At 38.3% G+C, this 17,570-nt stretch overlaps 1 protein-coding gene across 1 annotated transcript; it reads right to left on the bottom strand.

Annotated features, from left to right (window-relative positions):
* Positions 2,491 to 11,841, bottom strand: LOC105166457 (CCR4-NOT transcription complex subunit 10). Its single transcript, XM_011085819.2, has 6 exons — positions 11,299 to 11,841; positions 9,729 to 9,815; positions 6,531 to 6,698; positions 6,362 to 6,448; positions 6,217 to 6,288; positions 2,491 to 4,585 (listed from the first exon to the last, which is right to left on the bottom strand). Exons 1-6 carry the CDS (start codon positions 11,494 to 11,496, stop codon positions 2,624 to 2,626), a joined length of 2,574 nt encoding a protein of 857 aa, XP_011084121.1. The 5' UTR covers positions 11,497 to 11,841; the 3' UTR covers positions 2,491 to 2,623.

Below are 17,570 nucleotides of genomic sequence, written 5' to 3'. Positions count from 1 at the left end.
CCACCGATTGCTCAAACCCGCCAAGAGAGAACAACCACCAAGGCACACACACGGCTACCAAGGCACCATTGAACCATTCAGGTTCACCTATCTCTTTTATTTTTTCCTCACTTGTTTTTCTTTTCGAAGGTAGAATATAAATAGGGAGAAGTCATTGATGATAGCGTAAAAAATCGAGAAAGAGGGAAGAATATGAAGAGGGTTAATAAATTCGGCCAAGGGAAAAAAATAAGAACGCGAAGGGTTTCAGTCATTTAAAAATGAGGATCGGGTCGAGTAATGGGTGGATCGAACGGGTCAGGCCTTCCAGGTGGTGGGTTGGGACTGTGAGCTTGGGCCTACCAAATTTGGTCATAGGCCAATTTTTCAACAGCCCTCCCTATGATTTGGAAATGCGTAAAATCCTACCTGTAAAAAAAATTATTATCGAAAAACCTCCATGTGAGTGTGATCTGGGGTCACCTTCTTTGATCAGACTGGAATTTTCTGGCGAGGTGGTGACAAAAAAACTTGCATTAATGGAATCGGATTATCCATACAAATTTAATACCAGATCAAAAGCCGCAACGTGCTCCTGGGGATCCTTTATTCTATTGTACTAGGTAGATCCAGCATCTTGAAGTTTGTGTCCACTATTTTAGTCAATATTTTGTTCGAAAAAGGTGAGTTCCTATTTTGAGCCACTATCTATCCTCGTCTCTTTAATTCGCTAAATTGCATCCCAAGTCTTTCTATATGTCATCCGACATTTTCAACTTCTGCTTTGAAGTGCATTCTAATATTTTATTTTCTTATTATCATATTGAATCTTACTACAAATAATATCTAAATGCAGAAAATTAGTGATCGAAATAAAAGAGAATCGCAAGAAGTTGAAGATGTCTCATACTTGTGTAACAAAATCTATTGCCCAATATTGCAATGAAGATGTAAGTTAATTTTTTGAGATTCTTTTGTATTTAATCTTAAATAATATTCTAATTCGATTCCTTTAAATTTTACCTGGGGAGATCCTAAAACTGAGCAAGAGCCAACACATCCATGAACGTTGGTGAAGCTTCATAAAGAAGCATTGCACCCTAATAATTCAAATGGGCACATCCACCCTCAGGGAAAAAATGCAGTATCATTCTGAAAATATATTTAACTTGGCATGCAACACGAAAAGGCACTTTTCAGACCAAAGTACTCATCTAAGGGAGGGCAAAAGCGTCGAAAATAATATTTTGCCGCAAGGTTAAGTGTGCATGCTATTGCTTTAGCTACTAAACAACTAGAAATATGCACTACAGCAAAAAAAACAGACATAAAGTAGAAGAAAAGAACAATACGGTTGGACAAAAATAAGGCAAAACCTTATTCTACAAAAGATGAAAAATACATAAACGAGAGGTTGCAAAGGAGCAAGAAACCTTTTTACAAGTTTGTTAAAGAAAAAGAAAAAGAAAATTCTAAAAAGAAATGCTACAATTTCTACAATAAGTCTTTTTAAAAATTGAAAAACCCAAATTCAGAAAAATCATAAAAGCACCACGGAATAAAACAACAAATTGAACAAACAACATATTTTAGGATCCAAGCCAAACATCAAGATATCTGTTCTACACGCAACAGGTTCAAATATCAACATGTATATATATATATATATACATATATATTTAGCTATTTATTCCATCCCAAATTTTACACGATTTTAGAGTGTAACTCATATCCTTGATATTTCCGGCTAAAGTTGTTGTAAAGAGCATATTTGATGGTGGGGATAGAGCTAAAGGGCAAAAATTCTGCAGGCGAAGAAACACTGATTTTGTATCATGCGGATTAGCAAACTTTTTGTTGCCTCTAGCCCTATTCTACATGGCTTGATGTCTAATTACAAATTTTGCCCTAAAACTAAACGCCATTCATGTGCATTGCTGGAAACTGTTTTGGGCCATTTTGCCCTACCTCCAACAAGTACTCTGGCAAATAAAGTGCTTTAAATGCAATATGCGAAGTAAAATATGTTTCCATGGTAGAATCTCTTGTAATTTTTTTTTCAGAGTAGAAAGTGCCTATGAGTGATTTCCAGGATGCAATGAGTAACTTTTAGTCAACTGAAATAGCATTGTACAAAAGTTGTAAGACCCCTACACTGTAGTACCAAAAACACAATTTTCCTCCAATTGAATTAATCTACAAATATTTTCAGTTCTCCGCCTTCATCAATCGTTTAGATGATAGAATCATCTATAAATGGAAAAACAAGGTAGGTACTAAAGAAACTGACTGAAAATAGCAGCAGCATCAAGAAAATCTATATTTGTTTTTTTGCATCTCAAGACCAAGATCTCAAGTCCGCTATACGGGCATTGGATGAACCAAAACCTACCTCCAAAAACCAGTATGAATCAAAACTACATCTCAAATTCTAGAGGTGGGAATCTGTAATAACCAAAATGAAGCCACACCACCAAACACTAAAAGCTACAAGTAAAGGCTAAAAAAATAGAAAACAAATACTTATTCCCTGAATTAAACTATATATATGTTACAAATCCCTTTTCAAAGGATTGTCAACCTACCTGCTAACTCAGAGTGAGGTGTGGGCTCGAACGACCAACAAAAACAACAAATACAGCCATCAAGAAGATCCATTCACTGTTAAACTGCCAGGGAGAAATCTAATGCCAGTATGTTGTTTCAGCTTAGAAAGAGCATCTTGTGTCTTACCACGCTTTAGATCCACATAAATTGCAGTAAGAATGGCTTGGGAGCTATTAGGTATATCGGATAATGCTTTGATCACAAAGTGGTGAGCCCGCTCAAGGTCTCCTAGCAATGCAAAGTTAGCAGCATAGTTCGCACAAAACATTCCACGAGCCTCTACAGGACTCAGAAACATAGATCCTTGGGATTCATCGGCCAATGAGACAGCACTGGGAACTGTTGTCCCACCATTTAACTCATCACCATCTACCACTTTTTCGACTCTCCACTTTTCACAGTCCTCTTGGCTATACGGAAGCTCAATATTGTTACCACCAGAAACGTACATCATCAAATATTCACCAGCTTCGTTTGGCTTATTCAGCAGGCATAAGGCTTCTGCCGCATACATTGTTCCCAAAAATATATATATCTTAGAGCAATCCGGAAGTTTGATTAAAGACTTTGCTGCTGATAGGGCTTTCAAGGGATTTCCAAGTGCCAACTCAACATACGCCAAATCAGCAAGTGCGGTTTGCTTCATCATCTGGTTCTCCTTCATACGAATATGTTCGTACTCAGTGATAGAGTTTTGTAACGACCCACTCTGATTGTTTCCACCCTTCTGTTCTTTCACTTCACCGTTTGAATTAACTTGACTGGGAACAGAAGAAACTACATTAGATGCCTTGGGATCCCCAACAGCCATATTCTTGTGGTTTGTACTCTGAGATGGTGGTGTTTCTCGTGACTCTCTTTCTTCAGAACTAGGATGTAAGCCAGATCTCATATAATTTGCCTCCACAGAGTCCAACAAATACAGAGCATTGACAAGACACTGCCGGGCTAGAGACATTGAGAGATCAGGCTGTTTGTCATCAGCTGTAAATGAACTGTCTTTTCCAACATATTCCCCCTGACCAGTGGGTGAACCCCCATATCTCAGACCAAGCTGCCTCCACTTTCCTTTTCCAATAACATTGACTTTGATATCAAGCTTGTCAGATGTAGATGAAATAGACTTTATCAGCCCTTTTTCCAAGGCCATTAGACAGCACTCAGCAATTCGCAGCCACAGAATAGGTTGGTTGTAAAAGATAAGGCTTGCCGTCTGAAAACAGCGAGCAGCATGAAAAGGTCTCCCACAGGCCAATGAATGTATACCACAGTTATATGATATTAGAAGGGATTTATCCTGCGACAAATTTAGGAGTTTCCGAGGTTTCTCCTTCCGCACAAACGAGCTATTTCTTAGGGCTTTAGAGAAAAATACACCTGAAGTGTGATGCTTCCCAAGTTGGTAGTAGATGCACCCAAGATTGTTATAGTACATGCTAGAGATCCCCAACTCTGTGCTAATACTTGATGCCATCAAAAGCTTGATTGCTTTGCGATGGTTCCCACGAGCATATTCAAGCTGTGACTTCAAATAAAGAGCCATGGGATAATCTTTTCCACGAGCTATGTTCATAGCCATCTTAACTTCGCGCTTGGCTGCTTTAAGGTTCCTGGTGAGGAGCAGAAAACGAACCTTGTAAAGATGTAGCTTAAGCCTCAAATCAGCAGCTGACAGGGACTCCTCTGCTTGGGTCCTGGGAAGATCATTAGGTGCAATGACAGGTCTTTGAAGGTTCTGTCCACTGATATCAAGAGACGAAAGTAACTGCATTGATTCATCTTCAAGTGCTTCCTCCGACAAAGATCTGGTTAAAGAATTATCAGAAGAATTTCCAGTAACAACTGAATCAGAGTAAGAAGAATCAGGGACGGTTGAATTGCTAGGAAATGACGCAGATTTTGAAGCTAATAAAGATTGCTGCTGTGTTGAGGTTCCATTATCTACTTGATTGGTCAAGCTATTGACACAAAAAACCTTCTCCATGTAGCTTATTACATCCTGAAACAATAAATTCCAAGTGACTCAGCAGTCAAACGGTAGTGCGATGATTAAGTACACATCTTTGCCTCAAAAAAAGGGCGTAGATATTACTTCAACATTACATATATTGCAGAACAAGATTCTCCAACTAGCAAAACTTGGTTCACATATGGTACCTATTACATAAAGCACTATTTGATCATAATGTTCTGATCCTTAAAAACAGATAGAGAAAAGAAACTAGTCATGAGAAAGTGTGAATTGTTTGGAGTTGCCCCCTATATCTACCACTAATAGCAAACTAGTATTCAAAATGCTGCTCCAAGATAGTTGATAAGTCTGGAAATATGTTTCTTTGTTCCCATGTAAGTTCCATCCTTCCACTTCAAGATTCATTTAAAAGTGTCAACACCATTGAAGCATTAGTAGGACCATCTAATCCATTTAAAAATATGATATACTAGTGGGAGATATACAGGATTAACGAAGATAACTTTTAGGGATATAAGAATACAAATTAAAGAGGGCTCTTTGCAAGGTGCCAGGTTTTGTAAGAATAGTTATTGAAGAAAGCCTCTTTCCATGTCAGAAAGATTTTATACAGTTAAAAGACCACACATCAGACAAAATGATTGAAGATATTGATTTCTGGTTTTAATCACCATGCAGTAGACATTCGCAAGGATCTCCTCACGACCCATGAAACTAAAAAGCATACAAGAAAACAAAATTGGCTAGGAAATTTTCCGGATCAGTTAAGTATATCACAGCCAGATGCATATGACAACTTCAAATGAGTTATTAGTCCTCAAAAATTCGAACATAACTGAAGCTTGTCATGAAGATAATGAACTTTCTGCAAAGCAACCAACCAGGGAAGGTAACATAAACTTTCTATTAACAGACCACAAAAATCCTGTCAAGCATGTAGAAAAGAACAAAAAGCTTGCAGTAGTAATTGCTGAAAAATCAATTGTTAAGCTCAAAAATAGATTTTCTTCAACAAATTTGTTGCACGTACAGTCTGTAATTTAATTTTCTTCTTACTACAACATACTTTTATTTTACCCAAATTACTAAATATATATTTAAAAGAACTTTTTCTTAAAGTAAAGAACATAACATAGTTTTACTTAAGGTGTCAAACATGGTGATCCTACGTTTTTCCATATTTACCATATTGCCTATCCATATTGTACCATGCCCCTACTTGCACGATATTTATACATGCATGATGCAACATAGGTTGATACAATTTGACAGAACTTTGTAATCAGACAACTAACAAATAAAAACTTCCTGGACAACTTCTAAAGAGAAACAGAAATTTTCATACTTAATAATTCCAAAACTAAAAAAGGGTCCCCCGGCCGGAAGGAAAAAAGACCAAATTTTCTTTGTAATCCAAGAGATTGCTTAGTATGATTACTAATAAAACAATCAAATCTAGACCAAACAAAATGAATTAAAAGACACTATTCTCTAGTTGGCATTCTTCTTTGGTTTTTACCTTTTCCTATGCCAAATATTCACGAGGCATAGAACACAACAACTGTTCATTCTTTGTGAAACTTGGAACCACAAATCCCAACTAGATGAGATAAAAATCTGGAAGGAGTACAGACTCAATTAAACACAGATACACTTACAGAAAATCTTGATGCGTTATCGGAAAGTAAAGCAACATCCAGCAACAAAAGGCATATACGAAGGGCTGTTCCCTGCATATAACAGTATCAAAATTAAGCTCCATCATGCATCAAATGTGATATGTGATTAAGTCAATAGTGTTACCTCGCCAATAGGTTCAATGCTCTGATACAACATGTCCAAATATGAGAATGATTTTGCATATTCATGAAGATGATACCAGATGACAGCCTGCAGGTGAGATCCATGCTTATATGCATAAGAACAAAGACAAAAGCTTCTCAACCTTAACAAAGCGTGAAGTCAAACGTACTATGTTGAACATTGCCACCGAAGTGTCAAACTCGTCAGTGTAAACAACAGAAGAACTAGGATGTCCCACAGCATTGCTTCCCCTCATGCTGGCTGTATGTTTGCTTCCATTGTTGCTTGCAACCTCTAACTGTTCCCCAGATGTATGAGCAAGCTCTTCACTTTGTTTCTAAATTGGGGGAAAAAATAAGATCAAGGAAAAATAAGAATAGAGAAATGAAAATTCAAAAACACATTGAGAGCTTTTATATCTACAACAAGACACCCAATCAATCAAGGGGAGCGAGAGTAGTGCATAGAAATAAAAAGTTCAACCCAGTCTTAAAAGGTTGGCTTGATCCTGGCGCCCAGTGGCATTGTCGGAAAATGGCGTTGGACTCTCGCCTATTGCACCATACGGTGCACGCCATTAATAACTATGTTTCGGAGCTTGTCAGAAATCCCCCTAATGTAGATGTGGTTGCCTGTCGAAAAGGTGTTTACTCTTAAATATCCAACTAATGGGACAATTAATCTATACCAAGCCCGTCTGGGCTTTACTCAAACATAATGTGGATTACGTTGAAACATTCTCCAGTTGCCCACCTTAACTCTTTTAGAGCATTGTTCTCCTTGGCAATTCATCAGAACTTACCTATGTATCAAATGGACATTAAAAAATGCTTTCTTATATGGTGATATGCATGAAACTGCTATCATAGAGCAACCTCCAGGATATCTCAGAAGGAGAATCAGTAGATCGCACAGAGTGAAGAAAGCAATTTGCGGTCTCAATCAATATCCTAGACCATGGTTTCATAAAATCACTCGCCTTATCAGTGACTTAGGCTTTTTTTGGGGCCAAGCAGATCATTCAATTTCTGTACAAAATGAGGAATTAGGCAGGTAAAGGTTATCCTGACAGTGTATGCTGATAATATCTTGATGTCTAGTAGTGACATTTCTGGCATGGAAAACACCAAGGTATACTTACGAAGGCACATTGTCACCAAGGGTTTGGGAAGGCCAAGGTATTTCCTAGGCATTGAAATTGCTCATAACAAGCATGGAATACTCTATCTCAAGGAAAATATGCCAGTGATCACTGATCTCCTTCAGGAAAAAGGTTTGCTTTGCGCAAAACCTATGGGTTCTGATCCTGATTTCTGGAATGACGATGGTACTTATCTAAAAGACTTGACAAAATACAGGAGTTGTTGGCAAGCTGATCTATTTCGCTGTGACTAGGCGGATATAACTTTTGTCGTTGACCCAATCAATTAGTTTATGGACAAATCACGATCTATCCTTTTAGATGTTGCTCTTAGGATTTTGAAATACCTCAAGTCATCCCTGGTAAAAGGTTACTATTCAAACATGGACATGTCAAGATAGAAACTTCTAGTGCAGACTATGTTGGATGCAAAGACAATAAGTCAAACTTCTAGCTATTGCACCCATGTTACAGGGAATCTTGCGACTTGGCGAAACAAGAAACAGACAACAGCTGCTTGATGCAGTGGTTCCATACCGGGCTATGGCTCACACTGCTAGTGAAGTTTTGTGGTTAAAGAATTTGCGAAGAGAACTTGGTTTCGCATACAATGACCTTGTACCTATGTACTGTGACAATTAGTAAGCTATTCATATTGCTAGTAATCTATTTTCATGAGAGGACAAAGCATATTGAGATGAATTGTCATTTCGTTTTTGTCGGCTGTCACGAGTAAGCAAATTTACATTGCCAAGCAGAAGAAAATTTACACTCCTTTTACTCCTTCAGAATGAAGAGAGGATACTTTCACCACAGCTTCCGGAGCAAAGCAATTTAAGATTTTGTGTAATATGGTGGGCACGATTAATATATTTGCTCAACTTGGGGGAGTATTAGAATGCTTGTTTGAATTTGTATATATCTTTCCTCAATTATTTGGATAGTTATCTTTGGTACGTTATCAGTGTCACTTTTCAGTATTTATCACTTAATAGTTAATATTATCTCTCTAGATTAGAGGTGGAAGAATCAATAATACACACCACAATTTCCTATCTTTCTACAATCTTAATGTCTGTGAATGGAAAGAAGCACATGTGAGTTTTGAAACTACATGAGGCGGGATCATGTGACGTGATAAACTACCAATTGATGTAAACTACCATATGTGTATAGATAAACGAATGGGTTAAAGGTTAGACCAATTGATGGATCCACACGCACACAAGCAGCTCTAGTTATCTTTATTAGGATTAATTGCGGCTATCCAAGTTAAGCACAACGTGTGCGCAGCCCTTAGCATAGTTGCAAATCCTATCAGAGGTTGGACTATATATGCAAACTGATTTCAAATGTCCAGCTACAACTGAAACTCAAAAAGTTAACATATCACAGCGACGACAACCCATAATTTTCCATCATAAGTTTCACAAATAACCTGCTCAGATTTCCTGTGCAGTGAACCAAAATTTTAACTTATTATCCAACATCACAATCCACATCATAAAAGTCAAATAAAAAAGAAACTTGAGTAAAGAGAGTCAGCTTCTGAAAACAAAGTCGCTTTTTGCACTTCAAAACAACCAATGGAAACTAATGCAGGCATAAGAAATAAACGAAGTGCATCACATGGATATCAAGTAAAAGCACTACATGTTATGCAGTTGAAACTAAGAAGCTTAAATTGTATACAACATACAACCCAGTCTTCCAACTTGCTCTAAATCCTTCAAGAAACTCCAGGGGGCAAAATTCAGAAAAACATGCATCTTTGAAGCCCATGCCCAGTGGCTTCCTTTAAAGCGATTTATGACTATTACAAGCATTACCGACCAATTCACTTGCCTGGACCATAATTAAGAATTATGTGACATAATCATCAGGAACAAGAAAAGGTCGCTTCTGTCCTCACAATGATTTCAAAACTGGGATGGTTGCCATTTTATACTGGAGAAAATTCCGCCTATTGTTTTCTATGACTATTAACAAAATTGATACAGAGAAGAGATAAGTCCTGGTTTTAAGCTACTAAGCATCCACTTCTATCCATCTTCATCCTAGAATGTAAAAGAAGATATTATACATCTCAGATACACACCATTGCAGAAAATGGACAGCACTCAGGTTGAGGTAAGCACAAGTGAGCATAACTAGATGAATTACAAGTGAAATCATGCCCAATGACAGACAGACAGAGAGAAGGAAAAGTACCATCTAGATACAAACCTTGATGTTTTCCAGTGCTTCAATAAGCCTCCTAGGATCTGAGCATCCATCTTGGCAGCTCTCCACAATGGCTATATTATGGCGAATCTAAAATGTAAAGAAAAAACAAAAAAAAATGATGTATATAAGTAAGGACCAAACTGAAAAATATGACCCTTAAACCTAGCATCCATTTCATGGAATTCCATTTTTGGCCACACATGTTAAGAAACTAAATTCACTCAGCTTGTTCAATCACTTTTACATGTTGGATTAAGAACATGGATACTAGTTCACATCAATTTCATGCACATCCATTTTTTACTTCTTTTTCCTTAGTAATTGAAGGGTTTATCTAGTCAAGTTAAGTAGGGACTATGCCTTGTCCTAGAGGCTTGTGTTAAATTCAAATGGAGAAACAGCCAAGCCAGCAGTCACAATCATATTAGAAGTAAGAAGTTATAAGGGAAAGAATAAATAGTAATGACATGACACAAGGAAATATCAGGTGAAGAAAGCACAAAAAAGATCATAAGGTAAAAATAATCCTTAAGGAGAGCAACCTAATAACAATCAAGCAAGGAAACTCTCTAAGAAACTTCATGATCACTCTATAGCTATTTAACAATGTCTAGCAACAGAAACAAGGGAAGAGTATTTTAAATGATAACCAAAAAACACAAAATAGGAATCCAACTCGGGAAAAGATAGAACAAAAAAAGGAAGCGTGTTAATATCCTGGCTGTGGAAGGACATAACAATTGTATAGAGACCAAAGTCAGTATTCTTACCACAAAAAATTACTAAAAAATAATCCACAGATCATATAATGAGAGTTCCTTCATAAAATAGCATGGCACAAAATCACCCTGATTTTGAAAGAATAAGTTACCATCCTCTTAGTCTTTAACTTATATTTCATATCTTTCTCTCCCTGGTATACTCCTACCTACTTCCAGCCCCAGTATAAGTGATAATGTATAAAACAAGTTACGAATGACCATCATGCAACAACTTGCAAATGTATGATTTATCAAAATGAAGGACCTGATTGCATCCAACTTATTTAAACGGATGACTGATATAAGTAAAAGCCTTTTGTATTTTCTAAAAATATTTCCATCCATTGAAGTGTGACTATTTCCAACAAAAGAAAGGGCAGTAACAGCAGGAGAACTAATCAGATGATTCCCTGCAAATATAAATCATATCCACAGTCAAGATGACATGAATCACCAGATTTTGGGAACTCCCACAAAGTTTACAGATCCATATATCAAGAAGACAACTACAGACCTCCAGAACTTAAAAAGTGAACAAAAAGGAATTATGAGGACAGTCCTTTGGAACTTCTTGAAAATTCAGAAGCAACAACGAAATAAAATTAAAGAAAAAAGTTCCTTTTTATCCTTAAATCCAGTTCAATTTACCCAAGCGTTTGCATTATCCAATCAAGTAACACTTAGTCACTCCAATCCTAATGAAAAGCATACAAAACTAATGAAATTAGAAATTTAACTCAAACACAAGCAGTTAAACAAGAACAACCATAAAACTAGAATATTTAAAAAATCATAAATGCGTAATTAACCTTTGGATCACCCTCTTTCTTCTCCAATAACTGATTCAAAATTCTCAAACAGTCCACGAACTTCCCAGCCTGAAAGAGCAAAGCAGCCTCCTTAGCAAGCCCCGCAGCAACCAAAAGAGCACTGTCGTCCTCCCCCGCCACGACCGACGGCGGCCCATCTCTAGTAACAAATGGCAATGACGACGACGCTGAATCCATTGACGCACAGATCGATGAAGTAAAACCCTAGCCTAGCAAAAACCTTCAGTGACAGCCCCTACAAAATTCACATGCGAATCCGATTTTAATCCGGGAGTGCGTTAAGACTTGAATGCCCTAAACCCTAGCGGTATGAATGCAGGCTCAGGAGGTTATGACAGAGAGCGGAGATATGTATACAAGTAAATACACATATATATTGCATGTATATGTGTGTATATGTGAGTGTCTATCAATTGGGGATGAGTCGATTCAGACGAATGTCTAGAGAGTAGAGAGTAGACAGTAGAGAGTAGAGAGAGATTTTGCAAATTGGGGGATAAGAGAGGGGATCGAGTGAGAAAATCTAGAGAGAGAAATGAGGCATTTGTAGCGTTTTTTAATGTCAACCTAAAAGAAAAAAAAGGGAAAATTGCATAAATACCCCTATATTTTAAAAAGTCGATTGAAAAACCCCATATTAAAAGTATATGCAAAAAATTCTCTAATCAAAATAGTGCACACGCTCTCTTGTTGTTAGTCTATCTTAAGAAATTTTTTTGATGATTTTATCATTATGCTCTTAATTTAGTAGCCATTGATTTTAACTAATTAAAAATGAACGATCTAGATCTTTATTAATTTTAAAAATATATTTTTTATTTATATATATAAAATAGAAAATATTATAATATACATAAAATATTATACACATAATTAGTATCACATTATATATGTATGCGAACAGTGGTGGGTGACGGTGAACTCGTTGTTGCCATCACACCCCGATTGGGGCAACCTCGTTGTTGTCCAAATTCAAGGTGAGGCAATTGCCCTGGATCATTGTTGCTCAGAGAAAAAGAATGGGCAACCTTTGTCGTCCAGACATTGTTGCCCGTGAAAATTTTGATGGCACTTCCCCTTTTCAGTGTCAAGGGCGAAGGTAAACAACGTTGGAGAAGGTGATGGGCAGGAGAGTGACGTGCAGGAGGTGGAGCAGGGGGTTACCTGAATGGGAATCAGCGGCAAATGCAGGGGAAAGGGAGAAGGCAGACGGGGGGAAGGTGGGGGCTTGGATTGGTTGGGGAGGACGAGGAATTGGTTTAATTATTTATTTTTATATTTAAATATAATTATATTAGAAATTTAAATTTATTTAATATAATTTATATAAAATAATACAATTTATTCTAAATAAAATTATAATTACTAATTAACTAATAATATTTAGAAATAAAATTATGTATTTTGATTTTAATAAAAATATAATAATATTAAAATAATTCTAAAATATTTTTATATGTATAATAATTTAATTTGATGTGATGTGCATAAAAATAAATTGGCCCAAAGAGGCCCAAACAACTCAAAGAAAAAGAAAAAATGCAAGATTCATGGTACCCCCAGGGGCTCAGTTCGGGAGAAGACCTAGGAAACCTAAGGGGACAGGCGTCCCTAAAATATAGAAGTCTAGTTGACTAAAGTCCATGAGGATCCTAATCTAAGAAGGCTTCACAAACCTACAGAGAGGCTTGGGGACTTGAAGTCCCTCAGCCAAACTCAAAGGTCCTCCACATGGTGCCCACAAGGGACTTAAGTGGCTGCTATGCAGGACCTTTGGAAGTCATCCTCATAAAATTAGATAAGGATCATCAGCCCCCCTTAGAGACACATGGCACTCTAGAGAGAAGTACTTATAAACCCTAAAAAGATTGCACTCGAGATGGAAATGTCTCCTCAACCACCTTCCTTAAAATTCGAGAAGACAATATCCTTATCTTCACTAAATACATACTTGACCCCAACAGTCCCCTTCGATCCGTTGAGTACTTTACTCACAAGTATATAGAGATTTATTTCCCTACCTCTTCCCTAAGAAAGACATAACTAATTGCCTGGGGGGTCGTTGATATGTAGAGGTACATTGGGTCTTCTGGAGAAGGTTTGACCAGTAACGAAAGACCTGCCAGGTACTTTTTTCGTTCTTCAAAATGCTTCTTGACGGTCTGGACCCCGCTTAAAGTTTTGGTTTCCTTAATATCTTAAAGAAGGGTAACTTTTTTTTTTTGGTGAATCTGGAGATAAAGTGGTTAAGAGATGTCATTCTTCCTGTCAACCGTTGTACTTCATGGATGTTCGTAGGAGCCTTCATGTCCAACACTGCCTTGATTTTAAGGGAGTTTGCCTCGATGCTTCTCTCGATCACCATGAAACTTGAGAACCATCCCCCTTGGACTCTAAATGTGCATTTAGTCGGATTAAGCTTTAATATGTATTTCCGAAGGACCTCGAATGTCTTTTCCATGTCCATCACATGAGCGTTCGCTTTTTTACTTTTTACTAGCATGTCATCTACGTAAACCTCTACGTTCCTTCCCAATTGGGGGTGAAATCTTTTGTCCACCAAGCATTGCTATATAATACCTATATCTTTAAGTTTGAACGGCATAATTACATAATGGAAGATGCCTACGAAAGTAATGAAACTAATTCTCTTATTGTCCTCAAACCCTATCATAATCTGATGGTACCTTCTGGAGACATTCATCATGCTTAATATTTCACTTCTGGAAGTGGAATCCACTAGCTAATCGATCCTCGGGAGTGGGTAAATATTCTTTGGGCAAGCTTTGTTAAGATCTCAGAAGTTTACGCACATCCTGCATTTGCCCCCGAGTTTAGGGACTAACACCATGTTGGAAAGCCACTACAAAAATTGGATTTCTTTGGTTTTCTAGCTAGCAAAGTTTGTCGACTTCAGCCTAATGATTTTTCTTTCTCAGGCCCGAAATGCATCTTTTTTTTGTTTTACTCACTTCATAGTAGGATCTATGTTGAAGTGGTGTGTGATAATGTTGCGATCTATTCCCTCCAAATCCTGAGGAGTCTATACAAATATCACTATTTCGTCTAAAATGTCAACAACATTAATTCCTTTACTAGTATGCATGTAACCCTACCACCTAAATTTCTCAAGGAACGAGGATACCCAACACAAAAATAGAGTCAAAAATCCAAAAATGGGGAATAAGGATGTAGATAGTTAATAAAGAAAATAGAGACTGATGTGCATAAAAAATAGGCTGGCCAAAAGAGGCTATGCAATCCAAAAAGAAGAAAAAATGAAATGTCCTTAACATTTTTAGAGGACCAAAAGAACACTTGATAGGCAGTCTTGGGGATTGTCCCCTAGAAAACATATTGAAAAAAGAAGGAGGTTGAAGGCATCTCCCTACTCAAACATAATCAAAGCCTTCGATAAATATTTGGCCCAAAAGGCCCACAAACGTGGCGGCTCACTCTCCTACGTGGAATCTCGTCAACAGTCACATTGAGCCACATCAACCGTAGGAGGACCCCTCTTGGCGATTGAGACCCTCACAGGTGAGGGGTCTTTCAAGACAAAGTAAGAAAAGACTCCCTGACGGCTAGGACTCATCACAGACGAGAGAAGACCCACAAAGCCCTAAACTCCTTAGCAGCTTGGACTCCCTAGCGGTTGGGAGTCCTTGCTGATGAAGAGTCACCCCAAACTCGGAGACAAGGATTCAAAAGCACTTCTAACAGATGATAAGATCAAATTATGTCTTATCTAAATGGCTTTCATCCCCCTATAAATATAGGTTTACTCTTCCATACTCAAGGCACTTCTTGAGACCTTCCTAACTCCTTTCTCACTCTTTGGACGTCTCACTCACATCCCTCACACTTGTCTTACTCTCTAAATAATCTCTTTCACTCTTTAAACATTCTCTAAGCACTCTACAAGTATATCATCATGTGTTCTTGTACTTCTTACCGACTTTATTCACCATATCTCAATTTCCATTACATTTATTTACTTTTTAGCTTTATCCATCTTAAATCCAATACCAACTTGGGCGTCGGAGTGCTAATACCTTTTTTGCAGGCTTCTCCTTCAAGATTTGCAGTTGTTTCGGCCCAAATTTTGAGCATAATCCATATTAATTGGACTCGTGCATTTTCTGAACGCATCAGAGTCATATTCCTATAGCTTTAGATCATTGTCACAAAAGTCCAACAAAAATAAATCAATCAAGACAAAAAGAATCCTAGTCTCCAACTAACAACATGAAATTAACCTAATCAATTGAGCGAATAGACAACCTAGTTTTCAGCCACTGAAATTTTTTGTTTTGCTCCAAAACTTTGAGATATACATTGTCCTCAATTTATTCAAGATTTGAAACAATATAGAGGAGTGGATAGAAGGAAATAACCGGGTTACTAGCGAGGAAGTGGCCTTGGGCTACATGTTAGCCAAAAACAACATTCATAATTTAGGGTATGTCATCAATCACAGTGCGAACGCGTGCTTGATCTTTCCTCAATCGGTGATTTTTTTTAGTATGGCTTGAATGAATTAGTCAAAAAACAAACGCAGGAGGTGAAGTTACACCATGCTTAGATCTTTATAATTGAAAACATTGAAAAAAACTTTTTCCAACACAAGGGAACTAGTAAACCAAAGCACCACGACGCAATTAGCTAACAGAAGAAAAGAGTTGGGGTCAAGCTGGTCGAAAAGGACTTGAAAAAGATGAGCAACCCCTTCGTAAAAGCGACGGTAGGGAAACTAAGGGCCGCCTGTAGTTAGGTGGTGAAAAAAACACGAATGGTTGGGGGAGAGGAATCCAACTGAATATCAGGGGAAGGGACATAATAGTGTAGTCCGAAGGGATCCATATTCCTTCACTAAACGACGGACGTCAGCAAGCTTGAGAGAAGAGGGAGCCTAACCCCCCACAATAAGGTCAGTCGCCCTTTCTCCCTCGTCATTTGTCGTGCCAGGCTCCTAATTTTCCTTCTCTCCTGAGGAGAAACCTTCATTCTCCTTGTTCTCCCCAATATCTTCTTCCTCCACCCCTCATCTGAGAACTCATCCAATAGATGGCGCTGAGTAGTGGCCGCCCGCCTCAGACCCCGTCTCCGAGCCCTACAGAAGGTGGATGGATTAGGGCCGATCCTCCCAGAAGTGGCCTTAGAGAGATCATCATGGATTGCTCTTTTGCCCACAATCACACAATTATCCAAGGAAATCATAAATATACACAAAATGTGAAAAGAAGAAGAAAACCAAGAAAAAAGATGAAAGAGCTAAGCAAGAGAATGAACTTAAGAAATAAGAAGAAGTAGGCAAATGCAGGACCTCCAGAGCCAAAAATCTCTCTCCAAGTTATGGGGTAGGAATGGGATGGATGATGCTAAAGGAAGGAGTGAAGAGTATGCGGGGCGATTAACCACGTTCAGGCCAAGTAACCGCCCCATACCCAGGATGTGGTCATGCACGGGGACGGTTACCATCCCCCATTAGCTTCACGCACCGGCAGACATGCACGCACTTCCCAAGGCAGGCTAAGCCCTAACCATCAAATTGTGTCTCTCAAGATAGATCCCAAAATCTGAGAAGGATGTCCTTTAACTCCTTCAAGAGTAAGGATGTTCCTAAGAGAAAGATTTTCCCTAGGGGAGGAGGAGGCCTCTCTTTCCCCAAAAAATCTCTATTATAAGAGGGTAGGGCCCATCCTCTTCAGAATGGGGGTGGGGGAACTACTATAAATAAGCAACCCAATTTGTTGTCCACATACTAGCCCAACACCAGGCTAAGGAAACCCAATTGAGCAAGAAGCCTTAGGAGGATCCTTAGGAACTTTTCCCCAGGTAGGGCCCAAGAGGAAAACTCTTAACCCGAGAGTTCAAGGGGCCTAACGCCACCTTGTCCGCCAGGAGACACTTGTTTAGATGGCTAAATACTTCGATCATGGAGTGATATGGATGTCCATGTAGCCAGACCCTTGAAAGAGCGGGACTTCTATTTAGCTGGGATCCCTTCGCCAAGGTGGACTCCCTTGAACCTCTCCAACCAACACTAGGACTTTGAGAAGACCTATCCATTGGCACTACCTCCCTGACTCCCTAGGAGCACACACACACACCTAGCTGGGGGACTGCTAGTATAAAAATAGGTTTGGCCCCGTCAAGTGAGGAAGACGGTTTTTTTATGAAGCATACATGACCAATCTCTGTCATATACACTTATTTCGCTCATTCTTTTTTGACATAGCTTACTATTT

The sequence above is a fragment of the Sesamum indicum genome, linkage group LG7 (genome assembly GCF_000512975.1).
Source record: "Sesamum indicum cultivar Zhongzhi No. 13 linkage group LG7, S_indicum_v1.0, whole genome shotgun sequence".
Taxonomy (NCBI): domain Eukaryota; kingdom Viridiplantae; phylum Streptophyta; class Magnoliopsida; order Lamiales; family Pedaliaceae; genus Sesamum; species Sesamum indicum.
The sequence above is the reverse complement of the archived record's forward strand: the minus strand, read 5'-3'. Positions and strand labels throughout refer to the sequence as shown.

Coding starts and splice junctions, on each gene's coding strand:
- LOC105166457 (XM_011085819.2), bottom strand. CDS start 11,496: ATGGATTCAGCGTCGTCGTCATTGCCATTTGTTACTAGAGATGGGCCG. Junction 6,699..9,728: donor AAGCACTGGAAAACATCAAG/GTTTGTATCTAG, acceptor CCCCCAATTTAG/AAACAAAGTGAAGAGCTTGC. Junction 6,449..6,530: donor CGGTGGCAATGTTCAACATA/GTACGTTTGACT, acceptor TCTCACCTGCAG/GCTGTCATCTGGTATCATCT.